Here is a 25,208-nt window from a genome sequence, read left to right on the forward strand (position 1 = left end):
TTTGGTGCTTTTTAACTAATAACTCTCAGTATCTATTTGAGTAATCTGCTATGTGATATATAATTTCATAACTTATATTATAAACATTGAACTATATTCTTCTGAAATGAAAGAATGAAATTATGAAGAGAAGTGTTTGAACACTTGGAATAAAATGTGAAATACTTTTTCCACATGAAACATGATTTTAGTACTTTTGTGCATAATGCAAAGGTAAAACATTTCAAATAGTTAGCTTTTTAAAGTCGGTCATAAATATTTGGAGTCAAAACTATTTATTTTGCATGTCCCATACTCACTTAGACAGATTGAGTCTTACTCCTAACTTTGAAAAAAAATATAAGAAATGCGCAAATACAATCCAAATAACATATAATAAGCTTGAGAACAAAAGTGAAGAAGATTGCAACATAGCAAGTTTTCTTATATAAAAAATAAAATAGGTACTTTTCAACAAAGTTGGCACTTCTTTCTTTGCTACAAATATATTTATTTTATTTTCTCATTGTAGGTAGAATGAATAGCCTACCCAAAGAAAAAAATCATGAACAAGAAAGAAAGAAAATGTTCCTATAGATGTGGCTTCAGTTTCACATAATCACATTTTCATTTTGTCCTCACAATTTTTTTGGAAAGAATATTTTATGAAATATTATTACAAAACTAACCCCTTAAATGAGTTGATTACTAAAAATAAAGAATTCTTGACATACTGTATATTCCTTAGCCCCTTGAAGATAAAAGTGCCTGGCTCCACCATAAAACAAGCACCATTCATTACATTCATGTAGCTTGGTGCTTAAGCTTTCTTTCTTTTGTATTTTCATCATTTTCTTTTCTTCCCTCGCCTTCGTTTTACCGTCGCTTCCGTTGCAAGTTATGTTGTCCACTCTTTCTTCAACAACCTTATTGTATAGACCTTCCTCTGGTGGCAATTCCTTCTTGGCTTTTGAGCTTGTTGCATCTGAAGTAGCATTACATAAGAAAAAGCATGACTTCTCTGATAAAGAGGACTCTTTAGCTACACAGCTTTCGCTAGTAACAACAGCATCATGCTGCAGCACTGAGACAACCTGCAATGTACAAGGTTGATTATGTATTTGTCATGTGATAGCTTGTCAACAAGATAATATTATATGACTCTTTGTTGTATATCAGATTGTGATTAAAAGATGCAATGTCTAAAAAGATACCTGTAAGAATGTAACCATATTAAGTTGTGACAGATAGGGTCAGTTTGGATTGGCTTCTGAAAAAGTACTTATTTTTTTTATTTTTTTACCGACAAAAATTATTTTACATTTGGATAGGCTTTTTAAAAAGAATTTTTAAATATTAAAAACGTCTTTATATTCTGCTTTTTTTAATAAAAGTACTTTTTTTTAAAGGACGTATCTAAATAAGTTTTAAATTAAATAAAAGTATTTTATTTAAAAGAAAAGGATACTTTTTTTACTCAAAAAAGCCAAATCAAACTAGCACATAATCATTTTAGTAGTAGTAAATGGAACCTGATACCTTACTTGCATGTCCATAAAATACCAATTGAACTTCAATAGATCATGCTAAATTAAACTTTCATAAAATGAAGTGATAGTTAAGAGAAACTTATATTTTGTAGTCACTGTTTATATCATGGTTCTTAAAACTGGACCCAACCGGGTCACCTGATCGATCTGGTTTAAACGAAAAGAATCAGTTGCAAAATTCTATCAAAAATCAGTGAACTAGTTTAGAACTTTCTGCTATATGGTTAAAAAAATTAATATATTTTATGGAAAAACATATTATATCAGTTGAACTTTGATTGAACCTTTGAACCTTTAAACCTTTTAATAGAGTAAGTTGAGGTATAGTTCTAGAAAGATCTAGTAATGTGTAATAATATCAGTCTTTAAACCTTTTAAGTGATCAAGCCTATCTGATTACCAATCTCATTAATGCCCCCATCCCACAATTATATCAGTCTTTTCTACTGGATATATTTTGTAATAATCTTACCATATTCATAGTGAACCTTTCTTCGGGATTCTTTCGGAGGCACTTTTCGATTACCTGGACCAACAAATCCAGTTCTTGTTCATCAAATTGGCTGCTTATATTGGAATCCAACAACAGTACATACTTCCTCCCTCTAAGAAGTGGGATTGCCTGAAGAAATTTGTATGAGCAATGAGTAAATTATAAAACAGTCAAGTTTTGAAAAATCTAATACTACATATTTCAACTAAATTTAACACAATGCATACTTTTTTCTCTTTAGAACTTCTAGTAATATTACTAATTTTATAACTAAAATATATCACATGACATTTTTTCATTGCAATTGCATTGAAAACTTTATGCAATGAGTAAAAATGGGTCCAATAGTCCAATTAAAAAATTCTCATTAAGAGTAGAATTTACTATAAATAGAGTAGCAGTGATGGAATAAAAAAGGGATGAAATAGGTTAATTGAAATATTTTATTCTTTGGAATTCTCTTCCTTTTCTCTCTAACCTACTTAATTCTTTCCCTAATTTTCTCATATCACCATTAATCCTTTCCTACCGATCAGGGACTAATCGGTCGCGGATTTGAGTTCCATTTAAGGGTCTACCGCTGGCCAATGGGTTGCTGCACGCACAAGGCAAGATTCGAACCCCCAACACTTGCTTAAGCGGACGAGTGAGCTGACCACTCAACCAACTCAAGTTGGTTTCTAATTTGATAACTGAAATGTATCACATTATATTTTTTCATTGCAATTGAAATTAAGATCTATTATATATTATTAATTTGACAATCAAAATGTACCACACGGCACTCTATGTTATTGCAATTAAATATAATTTTCTCTCATTTCTTCGCTCACTCTATTTTGCTTGACATTTTAACCTTATGCTATCATTTCTAAAACTTACTACTAAAATACAATTCTTTTCAAATTATTTATTCGCATGCTACCGTTTGTCACAGTGGCACCTATTTTTTTTTGTTTAGTTGATAAAATCTTTAATATTTAATTATTTATTACAACAACATTCGATATTATTAATTTTTAAAATTTTAAAATATTTAGATACAATTTATTTTGAATAACTTACCCTTTAGAATATTATTACGGATAAAAATACTAGTTCATTCATTTATTGGATCTTGAAGATTCCAAAATGACATGAATCATATGATAATCAAACAGCATAAAATTAGTAGCTGTAACTTGTAATTGCAATAAGCTATAATTTATAGGAGTAAAATGATATGCATCATACCCATTCAACAAGACATTTCTGTTCTGATGCTGCTTCTGTGATCATGCAGCCTGTTATCAGCTCTAAAAGAATTACACCAAAAGAATACACATCTGTCTTATCTGTTAAGTTTCCTGTTTCTTGATACTCTGGAGCTATGTATCCACAATTTCCCCTTTTTTCATCCTTGCAGTTGTACTTCAATTCACATCTTCCTTTTCCGAACACAGATTCGGCAAGCTAAAAATATGCATTGTTTTCAAGATTCAACTAAGAGTTGGTTTGATCAGATGACAAATAGCTTGTTTATAATATATTGAAGGGTAAAGCATATTTTTTTTTTTGTCGAGTAATGCTACATATCCAAGTCTTTTTATGAACTAAGTCTAACTAAGTTAAATAATAAGACTTAGAATAATGTTAGCCATAACTGATTTTTGTTATGTTAGACCAACTTGGTTAGACTTAGTTAACAAAAAGACTTGGATGTGTATCATTATTCTTTTGTCCTTGAAATTTGTCAAAAATTTTAAAAATATTCTTAAGTTTTATTTTAGTTCAATTTTATTCTTGAAGTTTTTCAAATATACCTTAACAGTTAAATTTTAAAAAAATTTAAGACTAATTCAACAATAAAGCATAATAACTGTGTCTAATTTACTTTTGTTAAAGGTTGTTTTTATAAACTATTGCTAAATTGGTCATAATTTTCTTGAAAAAATAGTATTCTGTTTGGTGTAAAGTGGGAGACAGAAATTGAAACAAAAATAAAGCTCTAATTTAATTTGCACAAAGGATAAAATTGAAATTAATTAATTGAAATGAGGATATTTTAGGTATAAAATATTATTAAAGTTTCAGTCTTCGTCTCTAAAAATTTCAGTTTCCTGTGTCACTACTTTTTAGAGGTACTGAAATACTAAAATTTTGGGACAGAGACAGAAATTTTAGCACCAATATCTGAGCCAACAAACATGATACTAAATCTCATTCTTTCAGTTCAAAACAAATGCTACCTATATCGGAACACTTTATCCTATATTGAAATGTAGCTTAATTAAAAAAAGCTCTCTATAATTAAGGTTCATGTCAGTACCAGCGGGTTAAACTCATGATCTAGAAGAATGTTACTTGGCTTTATCCTTCCATGAATTATGTTATTGTCGTGTAGATACTTAAGACCTTTAGCAACACCTTTTGCGACTTTCATTCTTTCTGTCCATGTTAATGATCTGCCACTTGTTCCTGCATGATTCGGAAATTTCATTTGGTATTAACTTACCTTTTAGATAAAAGTCCATGTTGTTGATGTCAAACCTCGTTTACATTATGCTCTAGATTTGTTAAGAAATATGGTAAAGTAATTGCAAAGAGACTTATTGTTTTGTCTGGTCACAAACTCACAATTTACAACTCAAACAATATCTTGTTATATACAAAACTCTTAGAAGAACTGATAAATCCATATTTTACGATAGTTTTTGGATTGAAAATAGTGGAATTTATCAATTTAACTTGCACTTAGTCCTTCTAATTGCATACTTTTGTGAAAATTTTCCTAATTGAACTTAATTGACTAAACATGCTTTTTATATTTTAAAAATTATCAAATTAGTTCCACTTTTATTCCATTCGATATCTTGATATTTTTTTTTTCAAGTTGTTTAATGTTTAGGAGGCAAGGATGGCTTGGGAAGATGGATGAAAAGCATGCGGAAGTGGAGATTTCGCGAAGAAACGAAGGAGGAAGAAATTCTAGCTGGTGCTCAAGAACCAAAAAGAGTTAACTTTATGTGAATGAAGAGATACCTAATTGGCTAAGTTAATGGAATTGAAGACACATATCATGAATCTAGAAGTTGTGAATATATATGATCATGGTAAAAGTTCCTAAGAAATGCAACATTCACATATTTATACTTACTTGATAAGTGCTGGTCAAGTGAACCATTGCATGCATGTTCATATACAATCAGCAATTGACTTTCTTGTATGCATGAACCGAATATCCTTATCAAATTTTCATGCCTAGCATTTCTAAGCAGCTCAACTTCTGACAAGACATTCTCTGTCATGTGGTATTGCTTAACAACTATTTTCAGCTCATCTAGCTGACCTCTGAAAGCAGGTCCACATCCACCTTCACATAGAGAATTCTTGGTTGAAAATCCATCTGTAGCAGCTTCAAGTTCTTCATAAATGAAGTCCTTTTTCCATGTATTATTTATGCTTCTACTTTTGCAGATTGAGCATAAAGAGGTTTCTGAACTCTCTAAAATGGTTTCACCTTGATTCTCAATTGATAAATCCTGCATTTGTTTCACCTTTTGTTGTCTGTCTACTTCTATTTTACACATCATCCCAACGTCGAAGCTTCTGATAATATCCTCTTCTTCTTGGGTCTTGTCATTAGGATATACTACCATTCTGGGAATCTCATCCCCATGGGGGTTGCTCTGCATCTTTTGTGCATCTTTTCTTGGGTGCTCAACTTTACTCTGACCTATTACCTCATGAGTTTTAATCTCCAACTTTAGGTCTCTTTCCTCCACCCATGGTTTGATCTGAATTTGTTCTTGTGTTTGAATCATCGAATCAGCCTTTATTTGACCTACATTTTGTTATTGTTAAGTCCCTCCTTTCTCTTTCACAGAAAAAATACAACCATACTAAGTAAACACTAAAAATCAGCGACCAAATCAGCCACCCGTATAAAATACATGTTGAAGTATAAAATACACGTAAAAAATGAGTATGTATTTATACACAAAGACATGGTGGCTGATTTTAGTGTACACATATCATTTTTGAAAAAAATAAAAGCAAAAAAGGGGAATGAATCCACTCAATTTTTTTTGTATTTATAAAAAATGAGTTTAATCTCTCACTGTACATTCCTCAGCTGTGATCTTTTACTATTCAACATCATCTTAGTCTCACTTAAGGAGTGTATGATGAGAGTTCAAACTTGACAAAACAATTGAAAGGAAAAATTGAGAATATCCATTCCCCAAATAAAGATAGTATAAATCTTCTCTCAAGTTAACAGCATGAACTAGTCAATGAAGGCTCACCATATGCTAAATATGGCATGTCTGAGGAAGAATATTCAGTAAAACAGCACTCATCTGTGTCTGTAACTGCACCTGCTAAGTCTTGTAATGCAGAGACAACCTAGAACAACACAGAATAACCATCATGTGTCAAATGATATGCTATTGAGAATGCATGTTAAAGCATTGTGTTCTTATGTACAAGTGGGATAGGTTAGCCTATATTTCCTTAAAGCATTTTATTACCAAACATGCCTTTAATCTTTTAGTCAGTCTTCATATTGGTATTCAAGAATTTGACTTATGCTATTTCGGTATTACCAATTTCCGAGTTATATTATACATTCAAAACATGGTTTGTGAGCTTGTATTCCAAAGGGCCTCTGCATCAAAGTACATGTTAAATATGTAAAACTCTTTGCATCTCATTGAACAGGTTAAGATTAGGTCCCATTTTAAGATTTTTCTTACGGTTTAAGATTAGTTCATGCTTGTCTTTATCTTGTTTAAATTGGTCTACAGTATCTCTGGTAACAAATCAGGAGCTTCATTGAGTTATGCTATCCTATGTAAACTAGTGTGTTTCCTTACTTATTGTTTTATGAACCTTTTGGTTAACAATATTCTACATCTCACTTGGACTTACCATATTCATTGAAGATCTATCCTTAGGATTCTTTCTGAGACATTGTTCTGTTACTTGGACCAGCCATTTTAATTCTTCTTCTTCATAGAAGTTGCTGATATTTGGATCCACCAACTGCGGGTGCTTCTTTCCTCCCAATAGGGGTCTTGCCTGTAAGGAAAATATTTACAAATAATAAGTTACATATGCAATTATTTATGCCGTCCAACGACATTTTGTCCTTGGACAAATGGTTTCATTGATTTTATCATGTATATAATGGGAAATGAGGCACAAACTTTTAAAAATAGTCACAATTTGTTCTGTTTAAAAATATAAAATTATTAACTTCTCTTACCCATCCAACGAGGCTTTTGCCTCCGGGTAGTTTGTCTGCAGCGCTTCGGCCACTGATCAGCTCTAAAAGAACCACTCCAAAGGAGTATACATCTGCCTTGGTTGATACTTTCCCACTATCTGTGTACTCTGGTGCTGCATATCCAGAATTGCTTGCTTCCTTACCCTTGTATGATTTCTTTGTTTCTAGCCTCACTTTTGGAAAGCCAAAGTCTCCAATCTAAACATTTTAAACAATTATGTGTAGAAGTTTGTTTATTAAGACAACATATTCATAATGTCTTGAAACTTCAAAGCTTTTGCATGCAATAAGGTTCAAGTAAGTACCAGTGGTTCAAAGTCATGTGTTAGTAGAATGTTACTTGACTTTATACTTCCATGAACTATATTATTCGCATGTAGATGCTTTAAGCCTCTGGCTGTACCTACTACTACTTTTATCCTTTCTCTCCAAGTCAATGATTGGAAGTTTCCTCCTGCACAATATATGAAGTTCTTTCAACATACCTTCTAATCAATTTCAGTTTCCAAGCATAAACTGCTTAAACTTCATTTATATATTATAAGTAAAAAGGTTATGTGTTAGAGTCCTTACTTGATAGGTACTTGTCAAGTGAACCATTGCATGCTTGCTCATACACAATCATCAATTGGTTTTTAGCTGCACATATACCCAAGAGCATGACCACATTTTTGTGTCGAGCCTTGGACAGCAAGTCGGCCTCTGACTTGAAAATCTTCTCTTCCTGAGGCTTAGTGATTTGATATTTCTTAACCACTATTTTTATCTTGCTCTCTAGCAATCCATTGAAAGTTGGTCCTTCTTTACTCTCAGATAGGGAGTTCTTAATTGAAAATCCTTCGGTAGCTTCAAGGAGTTCATCATAAGTAAAATCTCTTTGCCATGAAATATTTGGCCGTTTACTTTTGCAAATAGAGCATTTAGAGGATTTCAAATTCTCCAAAATGGCTTCACTTTGATATCCAGCAAATAAATTCTCACTTGAGCAGCTCTGTGATTGTATTTTATTCTGGTTCGGCCGATCTACTTTTGTTTGATAACTTTGATTTATAGCTGTACCGTGTGAATTCGAATTCGAGCCTATTTGAATTTCAGATGAGCACCACTGCTGTTCTTGATCATTTCTTGGCTGGTCAGCTATGGTCTGCCCATAGAGGTTGCTATTCACTTGTTTGTCATACTGATTCAGCTGATCAACAACTGTCTGATCCATCATGTGTTCATAGTTTATCATCTTTTGATGACTCCTTTCCTCTGCTACAGACTTGCTTTGCATCTGTTCTTCAACCTGGTTCAGGTGATCAGAGTTTTCCTGGCTTGTTTTGTAGAAATTGTTATTTTCAACTATTAGTTTTAACCTCCCTTTTTCAATGTAGGACCTGCTCTCTGTCTGTTCTGGTTTTTGGCTTGGCTGATTATTTTCTGTTGCACCTACATTTGCAATAGTTAATACCATTTTTCACTTCAATGAAAGGATTTAAAGAAGCAACAAAGAGGAATTTAATTATGTCAATTCTGGACAGTGCCTTCCACATGTATTGGGATTTTAGTTTGAACGGGTAAAGTATGCTTTTTGTCCCTAACGTTTAATTTCATTCAATTTTGTCCTTAACGTTTTCAATTCATTCAATTTTGTCCTTAATGTTTTCGACTTATTTTAAAACCACCCTTAGACATTTTCAATTTTGTCCCTAATGTTTTCGATGAAGTTAATATCCGGGGGTATTTTGATGCAAATCGAAAACATTAGGGACAAAATTCAATTCAATTAAACGTTAAGAGTATTTTTGCATAAAATCATAAACGTTAGGGACAAAAAACATACTTTATTCCGTTCATATATTAGAAATGTTTGTCCACATAATAGTGATTACCAGAGTTTACAAACATTTCCACTAATATTTTGTTAGTTCCTCCTTTGGAAAACTTTATATGCTGAGATATAATCATAACTTTCTTTTCTGTTAAATTGTCCATTTGGCATTTGCAGATATCTTGACAATTCTGATTGCATGAATTACCTGGAGTAAGTTCGTCTATGATGCAGTGTTGTTCACTATCTTCTAAGTCTTGCAATGCAGAAACAACCTGAAATTTTCCACATGGACATATTGATGTAAATGATATTTATTGACAATCTACAAATGAAAAAATTGCCAGAATGTGAGGCAACAATGAATATCTTGTAATGAGTCAAAATAAACTATCCAACTCATTCGTTTTTCTTATAGTTCATGTTATGGTCCATTCTACAATCAAATAAGAATCATGGTCTTTTGTGTCCACAGAAAAGAAGGTACGTATATTCTCAGAACCAAAAGCAGCCTAAAGGTCAATGTGTATATTGATTTTTGAATATGCATATAAGTCATACTTGACTGCTATCCTATGAACTCTTATGCAGCTTCAATACATAAAAGAATTTTTCTTCACAATATTTGTCTAGGATTCAAGAGTTCCATTTTCTTATGCGGTTATGCTGGAGGCACCATGATTCCTTATCCCAGACTGAAGACACATGAGTTGGCTTAAATAAAAGAAAAACAAGAAAATAACTTGAAAAAAAAGTGTGATATGGTGTTGCATTATAGGACAACATGCTTTCTGTGTTCAACAATTTGCTCTGTGTGAATGAATATTGCAGATTATTGATACTTACCATATTCATGGACATTCTATCCTTTGGACTCTTTTTAAGACATTGATCTGTTACTTGGACCAGCCATTGAAGCTTTTCCTCCTCATATGACTTGCTGAGAGTGGGATCTACAAGTTGTGTGTACTGCTTTCCCTTAAGAAGAGGCTTGGCCTGAAAAGGGAAAAAGAAATGAACATCAATTTTGTATAATGAACTTAACAAAATCACTGAGAAGGTAAACAATGAAGCTTCTGAACCAATTTATCACTCAATCATTGAATACTATCTAATAGGATGTGAAAGTAATAATAATAATATTATGTTCCTACCCATCCAACAAGGCCTTTATCTGCAGAGTGACCTTTAACCCTACGTCCGGTGATCAGCTCTAGCAGAACCACTCCGAACGAGTACACGTCAGCCTTAGTTGATAGTTTTCCCCTCTCCTGATGCTCTGGTGCTATGTAGTCAGAATTTACACTTTTATCTTTGTTGAACTTCTTGAAGTCAATCTTTTTACCGAATCCGAAATCTCCAATCTAATTACATACTTACATTTCGGAGTAATGATTAGATACATAACATGAAAATGTGGATAGTTGTACTTAGTTTGAAACTCAGCTTTTAGAATTCAAGTTAAGTACCAGTGGGCTGAATTCATGTGTCAGAAGAATGTTACTTGGTTTTACATTGCCATGGATTATGCTATTTTCATGTAGGTACTTTAGACCTCTTGCAAGACCTATTGCCACTTTCTTCCTTTCTCTCCAAGTCAAAGATCTGCTGCTTTCCTCTGCATAATGAAACAAGTTCAAATGGTAAAATTCTCTACTCCTTTGTTTATATACTACACATGCACACAAACATATGGTAGATATCTTACTTGATAGATACATGTCGAGTGAACCGTTGCAGGCATACTCAGACACGGTCAATAGGAAGCTTGCTTCTGTGGTTAAACCCAACAGCATGACCACATTCTTATGTCTAACTTTGAGAGTAGACCGAACTTCGGATTGGATTTTCTCCCTTTCCTGAGAACTTCTTAGCTCATGCTGCTTAACTACTATTTTCAACTCGCCCTCTAGCTGGCCTTTGAAAGTAGACAAATAGCCACCTTCAGAGAGACAGTTCTTCAATGAGAATCCATCTGTGGCAATTTGGAGTTCTTCATATGTGAATTCCTTTTTCCATTCGATATTAGGCCGTCGGATTTTGCAGATAGAGCATAACAGCTCTTCTGAAGCGCTTTCCTTGTCGCTTGGTTGATCAATCTCATTCATTTCATAGATGTTTGATGGATGCCTTAAGCTCCAAGCCTCAACATGGAGCAAGTTCTGTGTCTGCTCTTTGTCCCGGCTTGGCTGTTGGGCTATGTCATGAGCTGTTATTTCATCATTGTTAGTTACAACTGTTGTGTCCATCTCCTCCTCATGGAGCATGCTTTTTATCTGTTCATCATCCTCTCTTTGCTTCTCTCTTTCTATTTCACCTGTTTCTTCATCATTGTTTATTTCTCTTTCTCCCCTGTTAGTCACAAGAAGTGTGTTGGTGGCCTTTCGCCGTTGGCACCTGCCTTGTATTCGACTCAGGCTCGACTCATCAACATTTATTTCTGCAATCATTGGAATGTTTATATATTCAGGAATGCCTAGAAGTGAAACCACTAAGAATAAATAGGCTGAAACATAGTGAAGTCAGTGCTGCACACCAGCATTACTCTTATTGAAATCATCAACAGTGAGGAACAGATCTTCAAATGCTGGTTCTGGTAAACTTTGATCAAATGTTTCATGGCTGCTACATTGAATCTCTGTGGGGATATCAGTAGGGGCTCGTAGGTGTACGATCCGATTGTTTCGCTTTAATCTTGATATACCACAAGAAAGCTTCTGCTGGAAAAACTCTGCATCTTTCTTCAGTTGCCTATGAATGAGGTGCATCTTAGGTTACTATGATAAAAAATAATACAGCTACAACATTTGTGTGCTTTTATTTTGCCTGACCTGTCAAGTATAAGCCAAGTTGCCTTTAGGTTAATGGCTGCTTTTAAAGCAAGTTCCTTTAATGGAGATCCTGTAACCAACTGAATCTTAAATGCAACCTGAAAATATTATGCATTTCACAAAAATTGCAGCCTGTAAAGTTTCCTCTGAAAATCTTCTTGCTAGAAATGAAATAATTAGGCTTGTTCTTTCAAACTTTCAAACTTACATACCTCATTTGATTCATAAAGTTTAGCAATCTGAGCAAGCTCATCATTCTGAAGATACTCTTCCATCTTCCTCGAAGCTACTTCGGCCACAATCCTCCTATTCAGTCCATGCACACTGCAATAATATCCCACTACAAGGGATATTATTCATTAACAAAATGCATACACTCTATTTAGTCATTTCAAGAGTTTTTTACACTGTTTATATTCCACTTATTATTATTACTAATACTTCAGCTGAGGATTGAATAAGATGAATTGTTTCAGAAAGATTACATACTAGGAGTGTGTATCTGATGCATGATTGAAACTAGAGTGACCTTATCTGCTGCCTTCAGTGCTAAGCCGCTATCTATAGCCCATGAAAACACTCTAGTATGAAGCTCTTTCGACGCATCTTGAATCACCACCACATTGTTCTCTTCCATGGCCATCACTAATCACTTTCAACTCCTTGATATATGGACATGAAAAATGGAGTCCCGGGAGAGAACTTGATCAAGTGTGTCTCTTTGGTTATAAGGTAATCTGATTTGTCATTGTATGTGAACATCTGTCATATGGTAACATTCCTTGCCAATATCGGGCATCCTAAGTAAATGTTCCTCTTGGCTGTGTTTGTTTACAGAGACATTACACTGAAATAGGAACATTGAGACACAAAATCGTGTTGGCAGAAAAGACATGGACAGAGACAATGTGTCCAGAGACACTGAATTAATGTATTTTGTGTCCATCCTGACAGGAAGGACACGGAGACACTAACAAGGGACACAACTTATTTTTTATTTTTTCTTTCATTATTCTTGTTAATTCTTTCATTATATTTGTGTATCTGTTCATCAGTGTCTTATCCTGTCTTGTTTTCAATGTCTTGTCATGTCCTATTCTTAGAAACAAACGCAGCCCTTAAGACTGCTAAGAACTAATTTGTCGCAGATTGAGTTCCATTTAAGGATCTGCCACTAACCAATGAGTTGTTGCATACACAAGACGAGATTCAAATCTCCGACACTTGCTTAGCATACGAGTGAGCTGACCACTTGACTAACTCAAGTTAGTTTGAACATTATTATTATTATTATTATTTGACAAAATCTATGCTCATTTCCTAAATACTACCACTGCCCTTTTTTGCATTTGTCAGTTTGTTCCAGACATTGGGGGAATATATTTTTGACAAAGCTGTTCGATAAAATTAAAGCATAGTATTTCTTGGTTGAGCAACGAAATTACCAAGATAAAGAAGATTATTTTTTATTTCATATTTGAGTTATAGTATATGTACTCACTTTTCTTTTTATATACACTCCACTAGTTTCTGTTCGTGATGTGATGGGATGTGGAATTCAGTTGATATGGATTTCATATACCTCATAAAAAGTAAATTACCATTTTAGCCTCCAAAGAAATTAATTTTTACTTAATAATCCTTAAAGGAAAGAAATAGCACCCGAAATTCTGAAATTAAAATGAATGGATGGTTTGTTATGCTTATATATATATATATATATATATATATATATATATATATATATATATATATGAATATGAATGTTTTTACTTATGTGATTATGATTAATTTATGAAAATTTTCTTATGCTTATGGTTTTGATTACTAGATGATGTTGAATATTGTTTTAGATGGTATGGAATTATGATTATGCATGTGTATGAAAGTACAAGTAGTAGTATTTCTTCATATTCTTCTTTTAATAGAACTCTAATAAGGATTGTCAACAAATATCTGATGTCAAGAGTAAGTTAACCGAGTGTATCTCACAACTATCAGAACATTTTCTCTAACAATGGCAAAGATTTACAATCACAAGTTCTTGCAACACCAAATCAAAATACAAGAATAAACTAAACCATTAAATAAGCCAAACCTGAGAATTTTCACACACTTCTTGCTAATTTATTACATACACACAAACTGAAATTTCTCAAGTACAAAAGATTACTAGTTCACACCTCATTATACTCTGATCACCTTACCCAATCACATGTTTCCAGAAACATATCAAACATAATGCAGTTACTAGTTCTGACACAGGGCCAAGAAGAAAATGTCATCAAGCCTATCATTGCTGGGAGAGTTCCCGCCATATACCAGTAAGCCGTCTTGACCGTTTCGCTGAGCACCGGCAAATGCACACCATCCACGAGGCCCGGGATGGGAACCAGAGTCCACCCTTTCTTCCAACTTCTTCCACTCTAGTGTCTCTGTGTCCAACACAAAAACATCACCAGAGAATTTGCCAGCACCCATATGACCTTGGTCACTAGGATCTATTTCCCCACCATACAAGATTATGTGTTTTCCATAACTGGCTGTTGAAAACACACTACGCGCCGATGGTTTCTGTCCACTTGTTTCAACTTGGGACCATGTTTTGCTGATCAAATCAAAGCAATGCACATCATCCACTTCCATTCCAGCAAAACCATAGACTACCCATATTTTTCCTTGGACAGCTGCGAGGCCGGGGCCACCTCTGCCTTTGCAGTTTGTGCCCGGAGATGGAAACTCGGTCCACTTGTTATCGACAACATCAAAGGCCCATAAATCGTTGAGCCTCCCAGAAACCCCACAACCACCAAATATATAGACGTTCCGGTCATCAGCGGTGATGGAATGGTAGCTGCGGTGAGGAGGCCCGTGGTCTCCTCTTGAAATTAAGGCCCAATTGTTGCTCTTAGTATCAAAAGAATAGAGCTCATTGAGCTCCTTGTGTTCAGCATCTCTTCCACCAAATACATAGATGGTATCTCCAATTGCAGTCATTGTCACACCCACACGTGGTGGTGGGGTATCCCCGGATGCATCAGCCACAGACCATGTGAGAGTCTTGAGGTCGAAGACGTGTACGTTGTTATCAACGGGGACACGTGGCGCGAATTCACCCCCAAATGCATAGAGCTTTTGTCCTACTATGGCAACAGCATGTGAACTTCTTGCTCCAGGACCAGCTCCTTTTTGATCAAGCTGAAACAAGTGATCATCAAAGATAAGATGGTACCACTAATCCTATTGCTATCACTAACTTCTACCTAAGTACCCTCCATATACTACTCACTAGTCATCACAACCTCTCATAGTAATGGATGATTTAATTTTTTCTGAGTAAAACCCCTTTTCGGTCCCTATCCTTCTCTAATTTAGACAACCCACACAATTTAAAAATGACAATCTGTCCCTTGTCCTTCATTTTCATTAGACGAATAAGCCCTTCTGTGATAATTTTTGGCAAAGGATGATGGAAAATGCGAGTGATATAACTTGTATGATCTAACCTTCATCAGTCCTACGTGGATGATAACTATTTGATTATAACTATTTGATTGGAATTGTTTAGCTCCTACATAATCATCAAAACGATGTCCCATCAAAGGGTTATCATCCCTCTGCAATGTCCCTTTGATGACTGAATAGACCATAAATAATTTCAATCAAATAATTATCATCAATATAGGATAGGTGAAGGTTAGATCATACAAGCTAATATCACATAAGCATTTTCCACCACTTTTTGCCAAAAATTCATATCACATAAGCATTTTCCACCACTTTTTGCCGAAAATTCTCATAGAAGGGCTCATAAAGAAAGGATAGGGAGCAGATTATCATTTTCCAATCCTTAAGGTGCGGATAGTCTAAATTGAAAAAGACAAGGGACCGGAAAGGAATTTTACTCTTTTTCTATACTCACTGGACATTTAACTCATATCAATAAAATGAAGTGTTACTCAGACTTTATGTGATCTATCTAATAAGAGACCTAATTTTCACGTGAAATCTTCATCGAAAAAGTTCAGATTCTCACATTTGGTTGAAATATTTCATCTTTAAAGAAAAAACTACTATAGAATATTATGTAGGAAATCACTATAATCAAGATATAATATTCAATTTTTGACAAGAACATGCAGCAAACCCTCATTGAAAACAATAACAACTAAGAAATTGCAGCGCCACAGGAAGAGCACTGGCGTACAACATCGAAGACCTATTATCTTTGTAAATAATTCTTATTTCAGTAGAAAAGAAACATATATATATATATATATATAAGAACATGCACAAGTTAAAATTGATAAGCAGAGGGAAGGAACAGAAAGCAGACCTGGAACCAAGTGCCATGACTGACCACCATTGACGCTTGACACCAAATTAGCTGCAATGTGATTTGGCCTCGGTCATTACTTACCTACTGCTTCCTGTGTACCATATATATAGAGAAATAATATTGCTATTAAACTCTTCGACTAAGAAATAAATGTAGTGCTCCTTTCGTAGTTATTAAATTGATAAAAAAATATTTTTTTTAATAAAAAGGTTTTTTTTAATATGTTTAATAAATTTTTAATAATAAAAATAAAAGTATTAAAAAAATTTTAAAAATTTTTTTTTGAAAAGTTATAATTTATATTTTTTTAAGTTTTTTTTTTAAAGAAAGAGTTAAATTTTAAAGTGGTCTTTGAACTTATAATCAAGTCTCACGATTAATTCTAAACTTGCAATGGCCTCAATATTATCCCTGAATTTAATAAAGTTGACTCACGATCATCCATGAAATATTTTCCAAAGAATATTTTTTAACGGCGTGATGACGTGTACTAAGAGATATCACGGTGGATAGATGATGTGGTTGCTATCGTTATTTGACTCAATTTAGTCCTAAACTGTAAATCCTAAACCCTTTTCTTCTTTTCTCATTTTCTAATTCTCCAAAATTTTGCAGTTTTATTCATATATCATCCAAGCTCTCTAGTTCACTTGGAACCCTACCATTGTTTCTGACCCTGAAGCGCTTATTGATCAATTGAGTCATTTTGAGGAAGCTGAAACTCTGATCTTTGAGGCCATTTCCAAGCTCGAATCTCAAAACAGAGTTTGCTCTTTTTTTACTGTAAATTTCTTGAGTCACACTCCAAGCGAGACTCACCGAAAGGTTTTGATGTTGCTTATTATTACATGAACCAGTTTTTTGTAGTTCTTCCTCTGTTTACATAAATGTAGGGCTTTTGAGTATATGGTTAGTACTTTGTGTGCAATGGATAGGCCTCGTGAAGCCAAGAATTTGGTTGAGGATTTGAGAGACAATGGTGGAGCGATTGACCCTTTAGCTTTTGAGTTGAAGTCCATTATGTATGGTTATGGGAGGTTGGGGTTGTTCCATGATTTGCAGAGAGTTGTGGATCAAATGAAGTGAAGTGACTTTGAGATTGACACTGTTTGTACCAATATGTTTCTTTCAACTTTTGGCACTCATGGTGAGCACATAGAAATGGTTTCCTGGCTTAAGAAGATGAGAAGTTCAGACATCTCATTCAACTTCTCAATCCACAATGGCAACTCATTCAGGAGGTAATCGACAGTGAAAATGATTTCCGAACTTAAGGAGTTACTGGATTCTTGTGTGAGAGGTAATGGTGTGGGATTCATCGGAGGCTAAATTGAATTTGCATGGATATCATTTGGGTTCATCCTATTTGATTATGCTGCTTTGGTTGAAGGAGATGTGGCATAAAAGAAGAAAAAGGAGAGCAGAGAAGAAGAAAGATGGTGACTTCTAATGGTGGACATAAATTGAGTCAAATAACGATAACAGCCACGTCAGCGTCTCTCAATACACGTCATCACGCCGTTAAGGAATATTCTTCGAAAAATGCTTCAGGGACGACCGTGAGTCACCTTTGTTAAATTCAGAGACAATATTGAGGCCATTGTATGTTTAGGGACAACCGTGAGGCTCGATTGCAAATTCAAAGACTACTTTGAGATTTAATTCTAAAAAAAAAGATGTTCTTTACATCATAAATGAACAAAAAAATACTTTTATCTTATTTTATCCAAACATAATTGTAAGTATAATACCCACACTATATTGGCCCTAGGATCACTCACTCATATAAATGACACTATCATATTTTTCATCTCTCAAACTCACTAACACTCATAAAACAAGGGAGAGAATTTTCACATTTCAAAACATACACATTTCATTATAGAACACACACAATAAATAAGGCATATATGCCTTTATATAGGCAAAGTTTCATACTAAAAGTTCATGATTCTACTAACTTCTTAATACACATACTTATCCAACTTTGCTTCTTCCTTTGACTATTCAAATAAGTAATTTCTAGCACATCTTGAAAATTCTTCATTAAGCTTAGTCATCAATCTTGAACCTTTCAATGCACTTCATGATTCTTCTAGTATGGAGGTGATGAGTGCAACTTCCTTTCAATTCCAATTCAATTTGATTTTGAACTTCTTCATTGTTGTAGAATGTTGTAGTTATACTACTCTCTTGAATGTTCTTGGTTATTCTCTAAATTTCCAACATCTTCTAGTAAATTAATGATTATTGTTTTCAATTCAAACTTTGCTTCTTCAATTCTTTAACCATGTTTCATGAAGCTTCTAGTCCATGCAAGTTGATTTAAAATTTTAATCAACATTGTCTCCCTTAAATCAAACTTGCAGAATTAAGCATCTTCTTCAATTTGTAAAATAACTCGATCTTTAATGGCTTTGTAAATATATCAGCAACTTGTTCTTCAGTTGGACAATAGTCGATCACTGATTTTTGTTTGTATCCTTTTGCAACTAATATTGCTTTGAAACAATCAACTTCACCACTGGGTTTGTACTTAGTCTTGTAAATCCACTTTACTCCAATCGGCTTCTTATCTGCTGGTAAATCTGTCAGCTCCCATGTGTCATTCTTCTCAATGGCATGAATCTCCTCATCCATTGCTTTCTTCCAATTGTTGTCTTTAAATGCTTCTTCAAAGTTCAACGGCTCACAATCTGAAAATAGAGCAAAATTTATGATTTCTTCATCGGACGGATCGTTGTCATTGCCAACTTCATAATCTGCTAATCTAGCAGGTAGTCTCCGCTCTCTTTGAGGTCTTCTAGATGATTCAGGTTGTTCGGTTGCATCTGGTTGTCTTTCTTCTTCATCATCACATGTATTTGAAATTACAGTCGGATGTTTTTCTCTCTTTGTGTCCCAGTTCCACATGTCTTTCTCGTCGAACGTCACGTCTCTGCTGATGATTACTTTCTTTGTTTCTGGATTGTACAACTTGTATGTTTTTGAGTCTGTGCTATAGCCAATAAAGATACACTTCTCGCCTTTGTCATCTAACTTCTTCCTTAATTGATCTGGTACGTGGGCATAAGCTATACACCCAAAGACTCTGAAATGATGAATGGAAGGCCGCTTTCCACTCCAAGCTTCCTCTGGAGTTTTATCACGAACACTTTTTGTTGGACACCTGTTTAAAATATGAACTGCTGTTGCGACTGCTTCTGCCCAAAACTCTTTAGGCATTTGTTTTGACTTGAGCATGCATCTGACCATATCCATGATGGTTCTATTCTTTCTTTCAGCCACTCCATTTTGTTGAGGAGTGTATCTAGTTGTTAGTTGGTGTTGAATTCCGTGTTGCTTAAAGTATTCTGAACATGTAAGATATTCTGTTCCTCTGTCTGTTCTGAGAATTTTGATTTTACAGCCACTTTGTTTTTCGACAAACGCCTTGAATGTCTTAAAGACATCACATGCTTCTGATTTCTGCTTCAGAAAGTATACCCATGTATATCTACTAAAATCATCAATAAAAGTGATAAAGTACCTGCTACCACCATTACTTGGAACTTCTACAGAACAGAGATCTGAATGCACAATTTCAAGTAATCTTCTAGCTCTCCAAGACTTTCCTGTAGGGAATGGATCTCTGTGCTTCTTTCCCAGTTGACAAATCTCACAAATACAATTGGGAATATGAATCCGTGGTAGACCAGAAACAAGTCCTTTTCTTGACAGGTAGTTTAGGCCAGAAAAATGAAAGTGCCCAAACCGCATATGCCACAACCAGTTATCATCAAGTATCACAGAACTCATGCAAGAGGGATTAACATGTTGAATTTTTAATGGAAACATTCTGTTTGAGGTCATCTTTGCTTTATCTATGAACCTTCCGTTGTTATCAAATACAGTACAATATCCATGATAAGTTATCATCTTATATCCCTTCTCAGATAATTGCCCCATACTTAGTAAATTGTAATCAAGTTCAGGGGCATAGAAAACATCAGAAATATAACTCAGAGAACCATCCTTCAATCTAATTGGTATGTGCCCTTTTCCTTCAATAGGGATCTTTGTACTATCACCAAACTTCAATAATAGTTTAACTGAATCATCTAATGAAGAAAATAACTCCTTTCTACCAGACATATGATTACTGCAAGCATTATCCAAGTACCATATATTTTCATCTTCAGCACATGAATTACTTGTAAAAAATAAAGTTTGAGTACCCGGATTATCATCAGTGTTTTGATGCTGATTTTCTGCAACGTGTGCTTGATTGTTATTCACCATTTTGAATCTGCAATCTGCTACTTTGTGTCCATACTTTCCACAATGAAAACAGTTGAAATTGGTTCTTTCTTGATAAAAATTGCCTCGACCTCTTCCTCGGTTGACAGGCCTAAAATTCGTTCCACCTCTTCCTTGATTAGGTGGTGTAAAATTATTGTAACTTCCTTGGTTGTAATTGCCACGACCTCTACCTTTAAAACTTCCTCTGCCTCTACTTTGAAAATTAAAACCACGACCTCGTCCTTCTTGTGTACGGTTTGATTCTGCAACGTTGTTAAAATTCACTCGGCTTTTCAGGGCTTCCTCAGTTGATTTTTCTGACTTCTCCAGTATTCTACTGATGTGGCTTTCCATGGTTCCTTGCAACTCTGCAATCGTTATAGTATCCATATCGTGGGACTCTAGTATTGTAGTCACCACATGGTCATACTTCATCGGCATGGTGCGAAGAATTTTCTCCGCCACTTTGCTATCGGGCATATCTTCTCCATAGACTCTCATCTTATTGACAAGATCTGTAACATGAGTAAAATATTGCTCAACGGTTTCTGAGCTAGACATCTCGTACCTTTCATATTCTCTTCTTAAAGACTGTAGCTTTGCTTTCTGAGCTTTATCTACGCCTTTGTATGATAGCTTCAACGTGTTCCATGCTTCCTTTGCACTTTTGGCATTTGCTATTTTGCCAAACACCGTATAATCTACTCCTTGATGAATTTGAGATAGCGCCAATTGATCTCTCCTTTGTTGGGCAGCATCTGCTCCTTCTTGCAAACCTGGTTCAATGAAATTCCACAGGTTCTAAGCCTTCAAATGGGTGGACATCAAAGTCTCCCAATAACTATAATCAAGTTTCCCATCTAACTTGGGACCGGACCACACAATATTGAAAGTGTTTGCCATACTGACTCTATGAATAAACAACTATGTGAGAACTCTCTCACACCTCACAAACTCTCAAACACCAGGCGCTGGATTAACCAGCTCTGATACCAAATGTAAGTATAATACCCACACTATATTGGCCCTAGGATCACTCACTCATATAAATAACACTATCATATTTTTCATCTCTCAAACTCACTAACACTCATAAAACAAGGGAGAGAATTTTCACATTTCAAAACATACACATTTCATTATAGAACACACACAATACATAAGGCATATATGCCTTTATATAGGCAAAGTTTCATACTAAAAGTTCATGATTCTACTAACTTCTTAATACACATACTTATCCAACTTTGCTTCTTCCTTTGACTATTCAAATAAGTAATTTCTAGCACATCTTGAAAATTCTTCATTAAGCTTAGTCATCAATCTTGAACCTTTCAATGCACTTCATGATTCTTCTAGTATGGAGGTGATGAGTGCAACTTCCTTTCAATTCCAATTCAATTTGATTTTGAACTTCTTCATTGTTGTAGAATGTTGTAGTTATACTACTCTCTTGAATGTTCTTGGTTATTCTCTAAATTTCCAACATCTTCTAGTAAATTAATGATTATTGTTTTCAATTCAAACTTTGCTTCTTCAATTCTTTAACCATGTTTCATGAAGCTTCTAGTCCATGCAAGTTGATTTAAAATTTTAATCAACAATAATTGATAAATAAAAAGATCTTTTTACATGAGATATCCAAACATAAAATTACTTTTATTTTTGTAAAAGATATTTTAAAAAATATCATTTAAAAAAAGATCTTTTTCAAAAATAACGTCAAAACAAACTCTAAGTTGATAATTAAAAAAATATTAAAAATAGTAAATGCTATCCTCTAATTATTTTATATATATCTTTTTTGTCTGGACAAACATGTTTTCCAAAATTATAATTTGGTATACAATTGTTTTTGAAATATCCTGTGTTATATATAATTTATAAAAAATATATTTTTACTAATTTATAAACACGAACTCAAAATTTCTTTATTAAAATATATTATATATTCTCATCTTGATAAACTTCGTATTTGTTAAAATATTTAATGTGGTATATTTAATAGTTCTAATTTTAAGACAGGTAATATTATAAAATATGCATATACTAAAAAGTTTTGATCATTTACAAAAAATTATAAAAATATTCATTTAGTGCAAAATTATTAATGTTTTCTAAAAATATTCTTTTTAACTATATTTACAATAATTTGAATCAAACTCCGATTTTAAAAATCTTTTTTAAAAGTATATATTACTTGTTTGGTACTTTTTGTTATATTTTTAACAAATTTAAAAGATATTTATTTGATAATTCGAAGTTTGGCACTTTGGTTTACTGAAGAAATAAAACAAAACATAGACGATTGAACCTTTTATAGGTGGCTAGTGGTTCAGGTACCTTTATAGGTTGGAAGAATTTTAAGCGTATCAGAAATATCAATATTTCAACTATTTCAACTGTTGATCTAAATTATAAAAAAATATATAATATATATTAATTAAAATTAATTATTAAAACAATTAAAAAATCGGTGTTTGCGGTACACTTCAAATTTTTCCAATTTCATGTATATCATTGTCTAAGCCTAGTATCCTACGTCATGAAAAATTTATTTATTCAAGTGAACCGGTCTGGGTAATGCCATCCTGATGTGGCTCACACAAAGTTGACTTGTAAAGTTGTAGCAATAAGGACACAAACATTAATTTAATCTAATTTAAAATATCATTGGCAGTTAAAATCTTTTATTTAACTTTTCGGGGAAAAAAAATGACCTTTTAGAATATTTAACAAAGTAATTCTTCAGAAAAAAAGGCAAATTAATCCTTAATATTTTTATAAAAATGACAAATTAATACCTAATTTTTCAAAAAATAATATAATTAATGCATTCAGGTATCTAAAATTTTAAAAGATAAAAGATTAATTTATTTTTTTATTTCGTTAAAAATTAATTTATCTAATATTCAATAAAAATTAATTTGTCTTTTTATTTTAATTTTATTTTTAATATATATTTTTGGAATAAATTTAAAAATAATATATATTATTAATTATTAAAATAAAAAGTTTTAAATAATTCATATAGTTAAAAAATATTAAAAATAACTAAAAATTAATTTATATGTTAATATCACTAAAATATTAAAATATTATTATAATTTATCTAAAAAATATTTTATATTTTATATATATAACGAGTCCGTGTATCTTTTAAGAATTTTAAATTCATATAACTGCATATCCCATATTGTGTCCGTATTCGTGTCCTTAGCTAACTGCAAAAACTTTATTCTTGGACAAATTCTTGATTCTATATGCTAACATCTCCCCACTCACCCCACAAACTCATGTTGGGTGGAAAGTCATCTTGAGTTTGCCTTTCAATTTCTCACCATTAGTTTAAGACACTACTTGCAAACTACTTCAATAGTTGTCAAAATTGAATCAATTAAACTATTAATTTACTGTTTTATTGGTTTAATCGATAGATTACTGATTAAATTGATAGAATCGGTATTACATAAATAAAAAATATAAAATAGTCAAAAACCTAAAATTAAAATTTGAAATATATTTTCATTAATATTTTAAAAACAATCAAATTTCAATAAATTATAATCAACAAGTTATAATCCGATTATTATTAAATAAATATATAAAATTCTAGTTTTTTTCGTAATAAAGATTTTTTAATTTTATTTTTTATTAAAGTAACTATTTTTTATTTTAATAGCTAACTAATTAGTTTATATTTATTATATTGTTATATACTATATGTATTTATTGAAAAATAATATTAATAAATATCATATAATCCTAAAAAATATAATTATATTGTAATTAATAAAAATATTTATTTTATTTATACATGTTTAATAACATTTATATTAATAATTATGAATAATAAAAAAATATACTTAATTTAAATATAAGTGAGCATAAAATTAAAATTATTGTACGTTTTTACTATATAACTAATAATTAACATATAAAGTAATAAAGAATAACATAATTTAATGGTAAAGGAACATGTAGTTACAAGGAGGAATTAGGCTCAAATGACATCTTTATCGACTGTACCGGACCGATTGGGAGTCTAGTTCACCAATTTTTCAATCGAACTAATCGGTCCAGTCAGAGTGACAGCTACCAATCCCAGATTAATTCAGAAAAGATTGCTGCTAAGACTCTAAACTCAGCTTCTATTGAGCTGATTATGAATTTCAAGTTAAGTCGGATTTTCATAACATTCTAAGTTTGAGTTGTGTTGTACTATCATAAGTAACTCATTTTTTGTTTTATTTAGGGATATCAAGTTATCTGAGTGATAGAGAGCTTCAATTCCTTAAAAGAAATTCAAGTCTCCAAGTTCTTCAAGTAAGAAGGTCGATGTAACATTAAAGATAGATTTGATCTTTTCTTCATTGTTTCCAGTCACAAGCATATCATCAACATATATGAGTATATAAATCATAAAATTTGCATTTTGTAGCGAAACAAATGAATAAAGAAGGGTCAGATTTTATGCTTTTATAATTCGGTTTGTTTATTTGCTTTGAATTGGGTATGTCAATCTATTGTTGTTATTGTCCTTTGTGGTCACGGTGTGGTGTGGTGTTTCCAATTTCGATGGCCAGTGATAGTTCTAATGTTTTTTGTGGTTGGTGGCAAGGTAGGGTGGTGATGGTGTTGTTGATGGAGGGG

The 25,208-nt window shown here is 33.0% G+C and overlaps 2 protein-coding genes across 2 annotated transcripts; both read right to left on the reverse strand.

Annotated features, from left to right (window-relative positions):
* Window positions 1-605: 605 nt before the first annotated feature.
* LOC112795554 (uncharacterized) lies at window positions 606-12,684 on the reverse strand. Its single transcript, XM_025837532.3, has 19 exons — window positions 12,425-12,684; window positions 12,148-12,275; window positions 11,936-12,033; window positions 11,641-11,855; window positions 10,813-11,544; window positions 10,574-10,722; window positions 10,259-10,468; window positions 9,951-10,100; window positions 9,313-9,379; window positions 7,865-8,722; window positions 7,597-7,745; window positions 7,271-7,489; window positions 6,934-7,083; window positions 6,309-6,408; window positions 5,159-5,845; window positions 4,331-4,479; window positions 3,256-3,474; window positions 2,002-2,151; window positions 606-1,073 (listed from the first exon to the last, which is right to left on the reverse strand). Exons 1-19 carry the CDS (start codon window positions 12,576-12,578, stop codon window positions 672-674), a joined length of 4,986 nt encoding a protein of 1,661 aa, XP_025693317.1. The 5' UTR covers window positions 12,579-12,684; the 3' UTR covers window positions 606-671.
* Window positions 12,685-13,838: 1,154 nt separating this feature from the next.
* On the reverse strand, window positions 13,839-18,166 carry LOC112795555 (thiohydroximate-O-sulfate sulfur/sulfate-lyase (nitrile-forming) NSP5). The gene is made up of 2 exons (XM_025837534.3): window positions 16,272-18,166; window positions 13,839-15,133 (listed from the first exon to the last, which is right to left on the reverse strand). The coding sequence occupies exons 1-2, from the start codon at window positions 16,299-16,301 to the stop codon at window positions 14,186-14,188; spliced, it is 978 nt and encodes a 325-aa protein (XP_025693319.1). The 5' UTR covers window positions 16,302-18,166; the 3' UTR covers window positions 13,839-14,185.
* Between the last annotated feature and the right edge of the window lie 7,042 nt (window positions 18,167-25,208).

Source organism: Arachis hypogaea, chromosome 4 (assembly GCF_003086295.3).
Source record: "Arachis hypogaea cultivar Tifrunner chromosome 4, arahy.Tifrunner.gnm2.J5K5, whole genome shotgun sequence".
Classification (NCBI taxonomy): domain Eukaryota; kingdom Viridiplantae; phylum Streptophyta; class Magnoliopsida; order Fabales; family Fabaceae; genus Arachis; species Arachis hypogaea.